Source organism: Alligator sinensis, unplaced genomic scaffold (assembly GCF_000455745.1).
Source record: "Alligator sinensis unplaced genomic scaffold, ASM45574v1 scaffold651_1, whole genome shotgun sequence".
In the NCBI taxonomy this organism is placed as follows: domain Eukaryota; kingdom Metazoa; phylum Chordata; order Crocodylia; family Alligatoridae; genus Alligator; species Alligator sinensis.
The window spans coordinates 924,875-937,498 of record NW_005842014.1 but is presented as its reverse complement, the minus strand read 5'-3'; the positions used below and the strand labels follow the sequence as shown (position 1 = coordinate 937,498).

At 42.2% G+C, this 12,624-nt stretch overlaps 1 protein-coding gene across 1 annotated transcript in view; it reads right to left on the bottom strand.

Moving 5' to 3' along the window:
* The window catches only part of TG (thyroglobulin), a 209,880-nt gene that overhangs the window by 140,780 nt on the left and 56,476 nt on the right, over nt 1-12,624 (bottom strand). Inside the window, exons 20-21 of the mRNA XM_006021995.3 lie at nt 8,040-8,189; nt 5,653-5,823 (exon numbers count right to left, since the gene is read on the bottom strand). Coding sequence (XP_006022057.1) covers nt 5,653-5,823; nt 8,040-8,189 — 321 coding nt within the window. The remainder of the gene's footprint in view (nt 1-5,652; nt 5,824-8,039; nt 8,190-12,624) is intronic.

Genomic DNA, 12,624 nt, shown 5'->3' with positions numbered 1-12,624 from the left:
AAAGAGTTCATTGGTCAAATGAATAAACAACATCTATCAGTGGGTTTTCCATGAAACGTAATCATATTCAGGAAAATGTCTGTAGACAATCTACGACAGAGCACTGAGTGCTCAAGACCAAACCTCTCTGTAGCATGAGTGGCAATTGGGCAAGAAAAGTATAGCCTTACTTTTAAATTTGCAGGGTTACCCAGGACTAAGCTATACCTGTGGATAAGCTGCTATTTCAATGTTTGGATGACTAGGGGATAGTGGGCTAAGGACTTAACTTATAAGGTTATTAAGCTGATATGTCATTGTACCAAGCGTACATAGGATCCGGTACCATAGAGTCATATTTTTCATGACTCCCTATACAGTATTGAAGAGACAAACCCTGGGCATTCTTTTGCTCATGTGCACACAGATGTTGTGGCAATGGACAGCCCAAGGGACAGGTCAATGGCAATGAGAGGAGCTTGTTTCCCAAGGCCCACCCAGGAAATGCAGATTAACACCATTGCTGGTGCTTCCATAACACCATTGCTGGTCCTTCCATGAGTGGACGTGCTGAAGGCAGAGCAAGAGGATGAAGGACATCCCCAGAGTTGTTCTGACATTAGCACTAAAACAAACCAACCAACCCCAGGGTGAACTCTTTAAGTATTAAGTATCTATATTAGATGGAAAGAAACAGGAAGAACATACCCCAGGTTAAAAACTATTTTAATCACAGAGGATCAGCCCCACTACCCTTGAGCAACTGTGACTTTCATCTATTTAAGATTCTTACCAGGCACTGCTAGATGATATAGCATCTCAAAAAGATGAGCTAATTAAAACCACACCTTGCCACAGAAACTTGGATAACTGATCTACAGATTACTCCTTTAGGCCGGACATGGAGCCATCACTATCAAACACCTTCCCTGTTGACTGTTGTTGACAGATGGTAAAGAATGAATTGGAGGGGAGCTAGGTTCTCCCTCCAAACGTAGGTCCCTCCGGGTCAGGGAACTCCCTGCTCTATAGATAAATGGCCAGAGACCATAGAGCTGTCACTTCAACATTTTTCAGAGTTACTAATTCAATTTTAAACTATTTTAAAAGATTTTGAAATGAACCCATTGACAGCTTCCCTTCAAGTCTTCTCAGGTTTCATTGCAGTCAAGCTAAATTTAGACTCATATGTAAATGGGAAATTTTGGAAGGAAAAAAAAGGAAGAGAGACACCATTTTTAAAAATATCCTCCAACAAAATGCAATCCTAAAATAAAACCTCGCTATCATCTTTGTATGATTTAAAGTCATTATGTGCCCAGCATCAGTAATTCAGTTGCATTGTTTTCTTTTCCCCCAGGGAAACACAGGGTCCAAACCATTTGCTAAGCCATCTTGCTAAAAACTATATCCCAGAAGTCATCCCCAGCAGATGGGAAGTTCTGAGGTAGTGGAAACCAGAATGTGGAAAGCTCTATGGAAATAACAGAGCTTTATTTATTAATACATCTTATTCATAGATTCATAGATGCTAGGGTCGTAAGAGACTTCAACAAATCATCGAGTTCGACCCCCTGCCTAGGCAGGAAAGAGGGCTGGGGTCAGATGACCCCAGCCAGATAACTATCCAGGTGTCTCTTAAAGACCCCCAAGGTAGGGAAGAGCACCACCTCCCTTGGAAACCCACTCCAAATTTTGGCCACCCTTACCATGAAGAAGTTTTCCCTGATATCTAGCCTAAATCTGCTCTCTTATATTAAAATACAATGAGGTACTTAGTAATAGGTAATGAGGTAATAGTGTTCATAGAAGAAAAGAAACCAGTATGTTTTAAAGGCCAGATCCAGTTATGCATGCAGCTGCTTAAGCAGGACTTAGGCAAAATTTAGTCCCAATGAGTGATTTAAAAACTTGAGTTCCACTGAGTGATTTAAACTGACCCTGTTCTGTAAGCCACAAAACTCAGGAAGCACTTAAGTTCATGCCATGCTTCTGTTTTGGGCTGAAAAGTGCCCCAGGCACATACGTGTGGCCTTCTGAGAATGCCCAGAAGTAATCCAGTTCCATCGCCTGGATGCCTGACTTCCACCCATGGCGTTATGATCCAGACTGGGGCTGGCAAATTGTATGAGTCCCTGAAGAATGACTTTGTAGCCTACAGGTTAAGGCAGTTCCTTGGGTTTGGGGGGATCCCATTTCCAGATGCTGCTTCCAAGGTTATTTCTGTTTTATGACCAATGATTATCTAATGCAACTCCAGAACCCAGGCCTCCCCCACTCTCATCAGGGTGCCATTACCACTAGGGTACGGACGAAAGCCTGTTCCCCTTCTGGCTCTTGTCTACTTTGATGCTGTATGGCCCAGCTTCAACAAGAGGAGTGGAGGGTGCTTAGGTCACACCACTGTTTTTATATGGCCCCTAGATACCCAACCCTGTTCAAATTGGATGACCCTCCTGTCACAGGCCACCTAAGATGTAGACATTCCAGTGCTTAAGCGCAGGCACCTAAGTGACCAAACTGACCATAAACCATTGGACATGGTCGATTTTAAAGTGTAACGATTAGCTAGTTTTACTCATTTGTTCTGATGCAATTATAAAGACACAAGGACAAAGAGACACAGAGTAAATTCACTGTCATTAAGAACTGAACAGAGCACAAAGTTGGAAAGGAAGAAATATTTTCCTCTTGGAATACTGCTAAGAGTAAGACCCTGAGGCCACGTAGCAGGGAGGAGCCAGATTTCAGGTCCAAGAGGTTTAAATTATGGTACAGTTTGGATGCCAGTTACTCTCTGTGGCCTGGAGAAAGTGAACCTTGAGGAAGGACTGGTAGTGACACCAACAGGTCTTTCCCTCTGAGTTTACTACCAAATGGCACAGACCCTCTGATGGTGTAAATCAGGAGTAGCACTGAATTCTGACCCATAGTGTCCACCTGTGTCTGTAAAAGCATTGGCAATAAAGGCTGAATGGGTAGGGGAAGGGTGCACTAATGTTGCATCATCAGCCAGTTGCCCTGACCTCTTTCTCCTGTTGGCCAAGGGCAGCTGAAGGCAGGTTTTACCAGACGCTCCTTGGGGTATAAGCATGGACCCAGGGTTGGTCTCTGCCCTTACGATAATGCATAGGAATGGATGCAAATTGCCACTGCATGCCAGGTTGGAGCTGGCATCCAACAGGAGAATCTCATGGGAAAATTGTGCTCAGAAATTTCTAGAAAAACTACAAGATGACAGCCCAGGATCCATTTTCAAAACACTCATGTGTCCTCTTAAATCAAAACAGCCAACACTAATCAGAAACAAATGTTTGTTGTTGTCAGAGATGAGTCGGCAGGTGCTTTTGATAAAACTGTCATTTCTGCTTGGAAAGAACACGGGTGAGCCAAATATATAGCACAAAAAACCATTTTGCTTAAGTTCAGCTGCAGAGAGGGTTGAAAGATAGGGAATACGGGGGAGGACGTTCTTCCTTTCTAAAGCAGGATTCCAAAACCTTCCTGAATATAATAGTCAAATGATGTCTATTCAAAGAGACAGGCTAAATAAGTGTTGTAACCTGGCCTGGCTAAAAAGAGGGGAGGTAAGTTCTCCCTCCAAGAGTAGGTCCCTCCAGATCAGGGAAGATGCAGAGAGAGACAGACAGCTCTTTTCATGAAAAAAGGAAAGAAACATTTTGCTTATAAAAAATTAAATGAACTTTTTTATCCAGTTACATTTTAGTTTTAAATTGAACTCTTAAGAAGAGTTCTCCATTTTCTTTCCCTGCCTAAGAAAGGAAAAGTAAAATATTGAGAGAAAAACTGATGTACACATGCATATACATACACCCCTCTTTAAAACTTACCATCTACTTCCCAAATTTTTCAAATAAATGTACTTACTTTTTTTCCTAGAAACGTTAAAAAAAAGGAAAATTTGTTCTGCTCGAAAAGATATTTTAGTCCAAAAGTATTCAAAAAACCCTGCTTTTAAAGAAGTTGATCAGTGAATGAATGACACTGAATGAAAACATAACTACAGTACTGAACTGTGCATTACAGGTCCTATCTTGATAGCAACAGATTATCGTTCATTCAAATGAAAAGAATCAGTGCTTTTGGAGAAGGAGGATTTGGATACCAACTTCTGTGATTTGCACAGCTTCTGTTGTAACAACACATGCTGGTATAGTTAGAAAAACTGGTGAGGGAGGAAAAAATAAGTAGCGCTATATGTATTTCTTCTTTTTTTCTTTACTTCAAAATTTCTTAACATTTAAAATACTGTTGAAATTTCAAATAGTTCTGTTGAACTGTTTTTGTGAAAATGATCTTGATATTTTTAAGGATTTATTTCTATTTTGAAATGTCAAGACTTTGAAATGAAAACAGAAAGATTTCTTGTAGTGGTATTGCATGGGGACTGTTCTTCATATTGGTTACTGACCCCTCCTGGCTGGAGTTTGAAGATCTGCAGTAACAACACCTAGATCCCTGTCTAAGTATGTGCAAGGCTTGCACATTAAAAAAAAAGAAAATCAGCCTTTCTTTCTGGGTAAAGAGAAATGCCCCAAACACCAAGAAGAGGGAGGCCAATATTTCCTGTTCAAGTCCCTGGTATAGCTTATCCTGTGACCAGAAAACCTCCATGCACACAACTCCATCTCTGTAGACTGTCCTGTCAGTTCCTTCACTCATCATAGTCTGACACTGCATGCAAGACCTCTCTCAAAATACACTGCCCCATCAATGGTCAATGATGCTATGCTGCCACTTTTTAAGCAGAGATCCCCACTGTATTCTGATGACATAATGAAGCCCTACCCCAACTGAATTACAGGGTTAAACAACAGCTTTGGATGAGGGGGAGGTAGAAGCTTTCCCAACTCTCTGCAAGCATGTTCTGGATGGTTTGATGGTTGATTTCCTGTAGTCATTAAAATCTGCTTGCATATGCTGCAATTAGCTTGTTGTATACCTTCTTTTTCCCATCCTGTTTGCAGATTTTTTTAATGGATTGCCTCCTACCCATCTGTTTTCCTTCATTCATGTATGAGATTCCTGTTCCACTGCTCTGGCTGCTGCAGCAGTAAATTAGTGTCCAGGCACTTAACCATCAGTTGCAATGAGCTTTTTAAACATTTTTTTTTTTAATTTCTTGCTGTTTAACGTCACAGGTTAGATCATTACAGGTTAAAAGCTTATTCACGCTGGAGTCGGGATCCCCAACCTACATTGAGCTACTTACAGACTAAGGTACTACATAATGCAAGCACAAAATATGTTGCTAAGCAGTGACCATAGATTCATTTGTTAATCACAGTAGTTTCTGGTCATCTCTATGAGTATTTCTTATATTATGGAGCCCGTCTCTATGCACCCTTCTTGCTAGTCCTTACCGTATACTGCAATGACTCCACTGAGAACAAAGCTGGAACATAGAAAAAAGGTGTCAAATTACCCAAGAGTGCATATAACCTATTTCCAAGAGTGCATTATCAACCTCTCTTTTCAGCAAATCCTTTCTTCAATGTAGCAAGGAAGAATGTGGAGTAAGGAAAAGTTAAGCATTACTGGAAAGTGAATTCCTGCAGCTTCGCAGACCTATCTATTGTTAAACATCAGTCTTTATGTAATGAAGTGCCACCAGCATGGGATCAAGCATGTGCAATTATTTTTTATGCCTACCTAGGCATTGAGAATCTGTAAGCAGGTCATCTGTTTCAGTCCAGCCCAGCCTCGTTCCAAGATTGTCAACACAGAATGATTTCTTAGTGATGGGATCTTGCTGGGAAGGTCTATACTGGCCCTCTTCATCACACTGTAAACTCTGCCTGTTCTGCTGACAATCTGTGATGCCTGTCCCAAGTCAATGGAAAGAAAAGAGTTGGATTACTGTATCACTTGCTTCCAGTGCATGTGCTTGACAAAGACCTTCTAGAATGAAATAGAGCCTTTTCTGCCTGGAAGGGGGGCTCTCACATGCATTGAACAGATGGCATTTCTTAACTGAAGCCCTGAGATTTTAAATTATTATGACATATTATTGTTATTTGTATTACTGAAATGCCTAGAAGTTCCCGTCAGGGCTCATGACTCCATTATGTCAAGTGCTTTGGCCAAAAAAAGGATAAAAAATGGTCTCTATCCAGAACTTACCATCTGTATGTGATGGATTTCTGGTTCCCGTAAGGTCTTTCAACAAAAAGGGGAGAATTCCTCATAAAAGGAACTCTGTTTTCATAAATGTACGTGCAGTACCTAGTCCAATGAGGCCTTGTAATGTTGTATTACTGAAATGCTAATGGAAGTAGCAGCAGTAAGGAACAATAAGATCCACTAAACCAATCTGCTGCTGCTATTTTCCCCTTGCTCTTGAAGAAACAAGCCCTCATTTGCTGCTCTTCAACTGTAAAGAACTTTGTTTTTGGTTGAAAGTGCTTTTCCAAGAGCTAATTGGAAATTTTAAGGATTAAAATGTCCTGTCCACTCCACAGCGAAATATAAAATGACAGTCAAGATCTCACTCTTCACTTGGCCCCCAGCTAAGTGAATTGTCAACACTTTTTAAGAAACAACACTGCTAGCAGAAAAATCTATCAGGAAGAGAGAAGAAATCCAAATGCATGCAGAGTATAAGTCACCTGTTGGCCTGCAGAGGCCTCTGAAAATAGCATAAGTAGGTGTTAAACAGTGTATTAGTTTTGCTCTGGCCCACTGTACTATGGGAAAGTAGATCCATATCTAAAATCCTTTTTTTTCATTATTATAAAACTCAGTGGGTGCATCTACACAAGATACTTACTGCACATTAGCCTAATAACATTGCGCAGTTGTGTTTCACGGCAAAAACAGTGCTAATCGCCTATTGCACAGTGTTATAAGGCTAATGCACAGTAAGCATCACTAAATAACTGCGTCGGTGCTACTGCGCAGTAACTTTAGGTACTGCGCATTTAGTTAATACTTTATTAAGGAAGTACTAAACTAAATGTGTAGTATCTAAGGCACATTAATGAACGTGTAGATGTGCCCACTAAGTTGGAAAGCACTGTGCATTCATGTCAAGACCTGCAAGTCACCTCTTGGATAGCCAAAATTTTGAATGAACTGATGGCTGGATATAAAGGAGTTATGCTCCGAGGTAACAGTATTACACAAAACGATGAATGGATTAAACACCCCACTTCCTATATCTATAGACTCTTTTGAGAGAGAAGGTTTTGAGCATGTGGTTCATCTAGGAGGCCAATCTAATACCAGACTCCTCTGAAAAATCTCTGTGAAGTTTTTCCACCCTCACATGTGTCTGGGAGTAAAGCCGATTTTATCACTACTTGGAAAGTATTTTTGACCCTGCCGCCAGGGAAAAATAAAAGTTGGCACCTATCCAATACGCCTCCAGAAAACCAAGGTACATAGAGCAGTTTCATACCATGGTGGCAGGGGCAGCCTGGGGATAAATGCTGGTGCCACTAGGTCCAACTTCCCCACACGTGTTGAACTGGGAAGCAACTGCAGCAGAACCGGCACGCCTGCCTCATTGGGTTCATCTAATAACCCTAATGCAGGCAAGAACACCAGCTCCTGCTGCAGCCCTATCCACTCCAGTCCCACATATACCTCCTGGAAACAGAGGCACGAGGGACAGTTTCACAGGGCAACCACACTAGCAGCAAAGACATCTATTTCCAGGTTGCCATGCTGCCTCCACGGTCAGATAAAACTGCCTTGCATCTCTGTTTCCAGGAGGCATATATGGCGCTGGACCAGGAAGAGCTGTCTCTCCCTGTCTTAGGCTTATCACATAGGCCTTAATCAAGTGTGGGCTGCGCACAATGCATGTGGGGCATTTTTACCTGGTGGTGGGGATGCCACAAGTGACTATGCCTGGGTTGAGAAGCAGTGAGGTCAGTTGAGGCAACACAAACAGTGGTTTTTCAACTTGGGGGGGGCTGCCAAATACAAAAATGTTACGCAAGGTGGCCCTGACTTAAAACATTGAAAACTACTGCTTTCAAGGCTCGCAACAGGTACAAAAAGTCAGTCTTCAGTCGAATGGTTGTAGCACTTACAGTGATCAGCTGTGAAAGCTCCAGTGGAGACAGTAGTTTTGCCCGAGGGACACTTGATGCAGGAGAGACTTCCAGTCTGCGACTGATAGGACCCGTGAGGACATGGAGTGCATTTGCCGTTCTGGAAGTAGGTTCCCGGTGGACAGACAACTGGAAAGGAAATAGACTTATTATGTCTATGGAATACTATGTTTATAGACTTACTATGTCTACGGACATCCATACGCATACATATTCAAATAAAACCCATTAATGAAACCAATCTGGTGGATCTTTCCATTGGCTCTGGATGACTTTGGAACAAGACCTTAATGTGCATGCGTGTTTCTAGGAAAGGTTTTTGTTCCATTTAAAATATTTACTGGAACCCTCCATTAAGTAGAGAGCGTCGGCCACGCTCTTAATTCAGATGAGGCTAAAGGAGGCTCTCAAATCAAAGTATATTGTACTCTGGCCGAATCCACATGCAGGCCAAACCAAGCGTGACTTTTGTGGATCCCTTTGTTTTGCAACAAGACAACTCCACTGTGGGGGCAGACCGTGAAATTCAACACTAGCTTCCGACAGAAAAAGGAAAATTCATTTTAATAGAAACTCAGAGGATACCTAGCAGAAGGACATCATGTGGTAATGCTTTCCATCCCAAATGTCTGGTAATGAAATCACAGGTAGGTAGGTCCAAGCAGGACAGCAAATGTTGGATTAAAGAAAACTAATCGTATACATGACAACTGGAAAACAAACAGATTTCTCCCTATAGGCTAATAATACCTCTCCGAGTTCAGCATTTCAGAACAAACCAAGAGCAACATTTCCAGCTGACACGCTGCATGTTACAAAGATGATTCATTGTCTTCTCACCAGTCACATAATACCATTTTCCTTTTGGGTCATTCAGACCAGCATCACCAGTACAGATGAGTCCCAGATACATTTACAGGACAGTATGTTTACATGCAGTTTCACAGCTGCCTTCCAGATGCAGATTTCCTTCAAAAATGATCAAATGTGTATTTTGGGACAATGACAAGGTGTAAAATTTCACCTCTTCTCTTTCCCGGTACATTGGCAACTACTTCAGCTTGTACCAAAGAGTAACTCTTGTGGAAACCTGGCCATTACCCATTACCAACCCATAGGGTGAATATGTTGTGTTTGCAGCTGATCAGCCAAAACACTGCAATGTAAATTAGTTTAACTTACTGGAATGCTTCAATGATGATAAACTAGAATGATAGATAGTCTGAAAATGACCATCCTCCTCCATTCCTCACCACATTTCTCATGTTCCAGCGGGAGAGCCTGGGGTCACAGACAGTGGTCGGATGGGAGGATTATTTCCAAATAGGCAACAAAGCAACCACAGTAGGCACAGCACATATCTAAAATCAATTGAGAAACCACAAAATTCTGGAGGAGACAGGACACTCATTTCTCATGTATATCTGTCCAAAATACCAAACCATATATTCCATTTTTAAGAGGGTTTCCAACAGATGCAGACACCGATTCCAAAGAAGCTCAGCAGAAGAGATGATATTTTCCTTATTGATGAAAGAAAGAATATGTGAACTATTGGAGGGCAGAAAACAAGGGATAAGGAAGAGATGCATTAAAGTGCATAAAGCTTATAAAGAGAAAACAAGCTTTTCAGAGCGCTCTTCTCTCTTCTCCTAGAGCCTTACATCCTGCACATATAAACATCTTGCCTCTGCACTTGTTGCCTTTCTTTGCTTCTTGCTTTTGGTAAGGAGGGGAAATGGTGCGGGGGGGGGAGGGGGGAGTTGCAAAGATAAAGTTATCATGACTGGGTGGTTTCCAAAATATAGGTCCTAATTCAACCACAGGTGATGTCAGTGCAAGGATTTGGAGCTGGAACATTACCACCTGCATTATGCATTACAGAAGATTACATTAAATTGTTGTAATAGTGTCTTTCAAGACATAAATTTACATAAATTAACCAGGCTGGAAGTTACAGAGCTGGACCCAAATTCCATACCCTTAAAATTGGACAACCCTAAATGGCTTGGATTCAACATTTCTGTTTATGGGGTCTGAAATCTGGTCTTGTTCCAGCTCCTCTCCAGCTAAGATTCTCATGTACAAGCGGCACAGATTTCTCAGCATGCAGGCCCAGGCTTTGGGTGTCTTACTGGAGGAGAACAAATTTGACACACACCCAGCAGTGCTCAGGCCAAAGTGCGGGACCCACCAACCTTCCCCCCCAGGACCAGACCACTACGGAACAATCGTCAGGGATGAGAAATCAAGTTCCACTTAGAGAAGAACTGGGGATGGGATGCGAGGGAAAGACTATGGATAACAGCTGGAGGAAAGCTCCTTTAAGTGTGTAACATACCATCCTGGTGCTCAGATCCTCAAAATTGGGAGATAAAAGAGTTAGGGTTAAGCTGACTACAAAAGCAGGTTTGACCTGCAAACTCACTTGTGAATCGAGCGCTTATTTTTTGATCGGGCTCTTCTCTGTTCGACGTAATTCCAAGACAAATTACAGAACACTCCAAAGGACAAGGGGAACTAACAAACTCACATTACATACAGGGATCTCTCATAAGCAATCCTCATTAAAGACTTCAGATTCTTCTCCTGAATTTAAAAACTTTTTCCAAGTGCACAAAGCCACTTGCTAGATGCATTTGCGTGTCCCTAGCACCTTTGCCTACGCAAGAGACTTCTCCTGGCATCTGCGTTTAAACAACATAAAAGGCTGCTTGCTGAGCCTCAGTGAAAGTGCTCCCACCACCATTTTCAAATGTGCGAGACGCTGAATACATGAGATTCCGGTTTGAACGCTCCAGCAGCAGCGTTCCCGCTAAGCTGCGTGGCGTGCACAGGCACACCTGGCAGCGCGGCATGAGCCCATGGGCGCAGCCGCACCCATCACTCGACTTAGAGGAAACGCTGTCCAGCAGACTTGATAGAGTCTGCTCCGACATGTTCTAAGCAGAACGCATCAGAGCACGTGTATAGGCACCCCCAGACCTCGCAACGTGCATAAAACACAATGCATGCTTAAGTCACTCAATGTAATGATCAAACAAAGAAATGTAGAGAGGAGTAAACTAGCATATAGCAAACACTAGCAAAAGAATAGCTGTCTTCCAGCCAGGAAAACACACTGTTATAGCGCTGTCATGAACTCAAACCTGAAGCAACAGATGACCAAAAGAAAACCACAACAGAGGTGGAAAGGCAGATTACTGCAGAGATTATGTCTCTAAAAGGAATACGCAAAGCACAACACATTACTGAGACCACCAGAATGGCTGGCTGCCATTAACAGCTATCCAAACCACTCTCCAGCAAGGGGAAAAATCTCATTGGACAAGGGAAAGAACACAAGTAGTCAAATAAATAAGCTCAAAGTCTGGAAAAATATTTTGTAGCTCAAAAATGAACCAAGACAGGAAAGGAAAAAGAACAAAGGCAATTGTGTCTCACTCTAGTTCTGCCTACCATGTAAAGGTAAATCTACTGAGGGCTCGCATTAGTAAAGGCTGCAGACCTGGTCCCACATGGTGTTTTGTTCCCCTCAAAAGAACTCTATGTAATAAATTAGTGTCATTACCCCTATTTTTATGTAGATAAACTGACTTTCCCCAAGGTACATCTTTGAGGAAAAACACTTTCCAATACACTCATTCACTCCACGTCCCCCGTGCCAACACCACATTAGTGTCAATGGTGTTAGAGGAACTCCAGATCACAAGTAATTTTGAGGAACCAATGACAAACATAGGTCCCATAGAGGGAGACTAAGTGACTTATTCCAGGTTGCATGGGATAGCAGTTGCTGGGCAGACTCTAGGCTACAACCTTTGCCACTGCACCATCCTTCCTCCCCACTACTAATTACAGCAGAAGCCATTCAAACTAATTCCATTTAGTGTAGAAGCTAACTGAAAGAGCAACGCATAATGTATTCCTGATGATGTCATTTGGTAGGCTTTGTAAGACGGCCATATAAAGTCCAGTCCACAAAAGTTGACAAAAAATGTTACTGAATAACAACGAATTGTTTAATTAGCACTGCAATACATCGGGATATAGAGATGGTTAGGGGAATACAGTTTGCAGCACCAGTTGTTAAAAGTTGCCACTATATGTTGGATGCTCCATGAAAACTATATGAGGGTTTTCTAGTCCATTTCTTATTACTACCTTATATTGCTGCCGCCTATGATGAGATCATGCTCTTTATCACGTTGTTTAAAGATATGAAACAGTTTTGCTGACTAACAAGGACAAACAGGCCGGGGGGGGGCTCATGAGTACTCATCGGGATCATTGCTGGAAGGATGGGAGGAGGCCTTGCGGAAAGAAGCCCTAAGTAGCAGCCAGCTCAAGAAGGAGCTAGGACTGAGCGCAGCTGAAAATAGCTAAATTGGAAATAACAGCAAACATTTGGAAAACGCCATTTTACACTGTGCACATCCTGATGTGTGTCAATGGGGTGTCCACCCAGCCACTGCTAAGTCAGATCTTGGCTCCTGTCTCCATTCATTTTTAACAGGAGTGAATTAACTGGCGATTAATGTGAGATAGTTAGCGTGATGGAAAG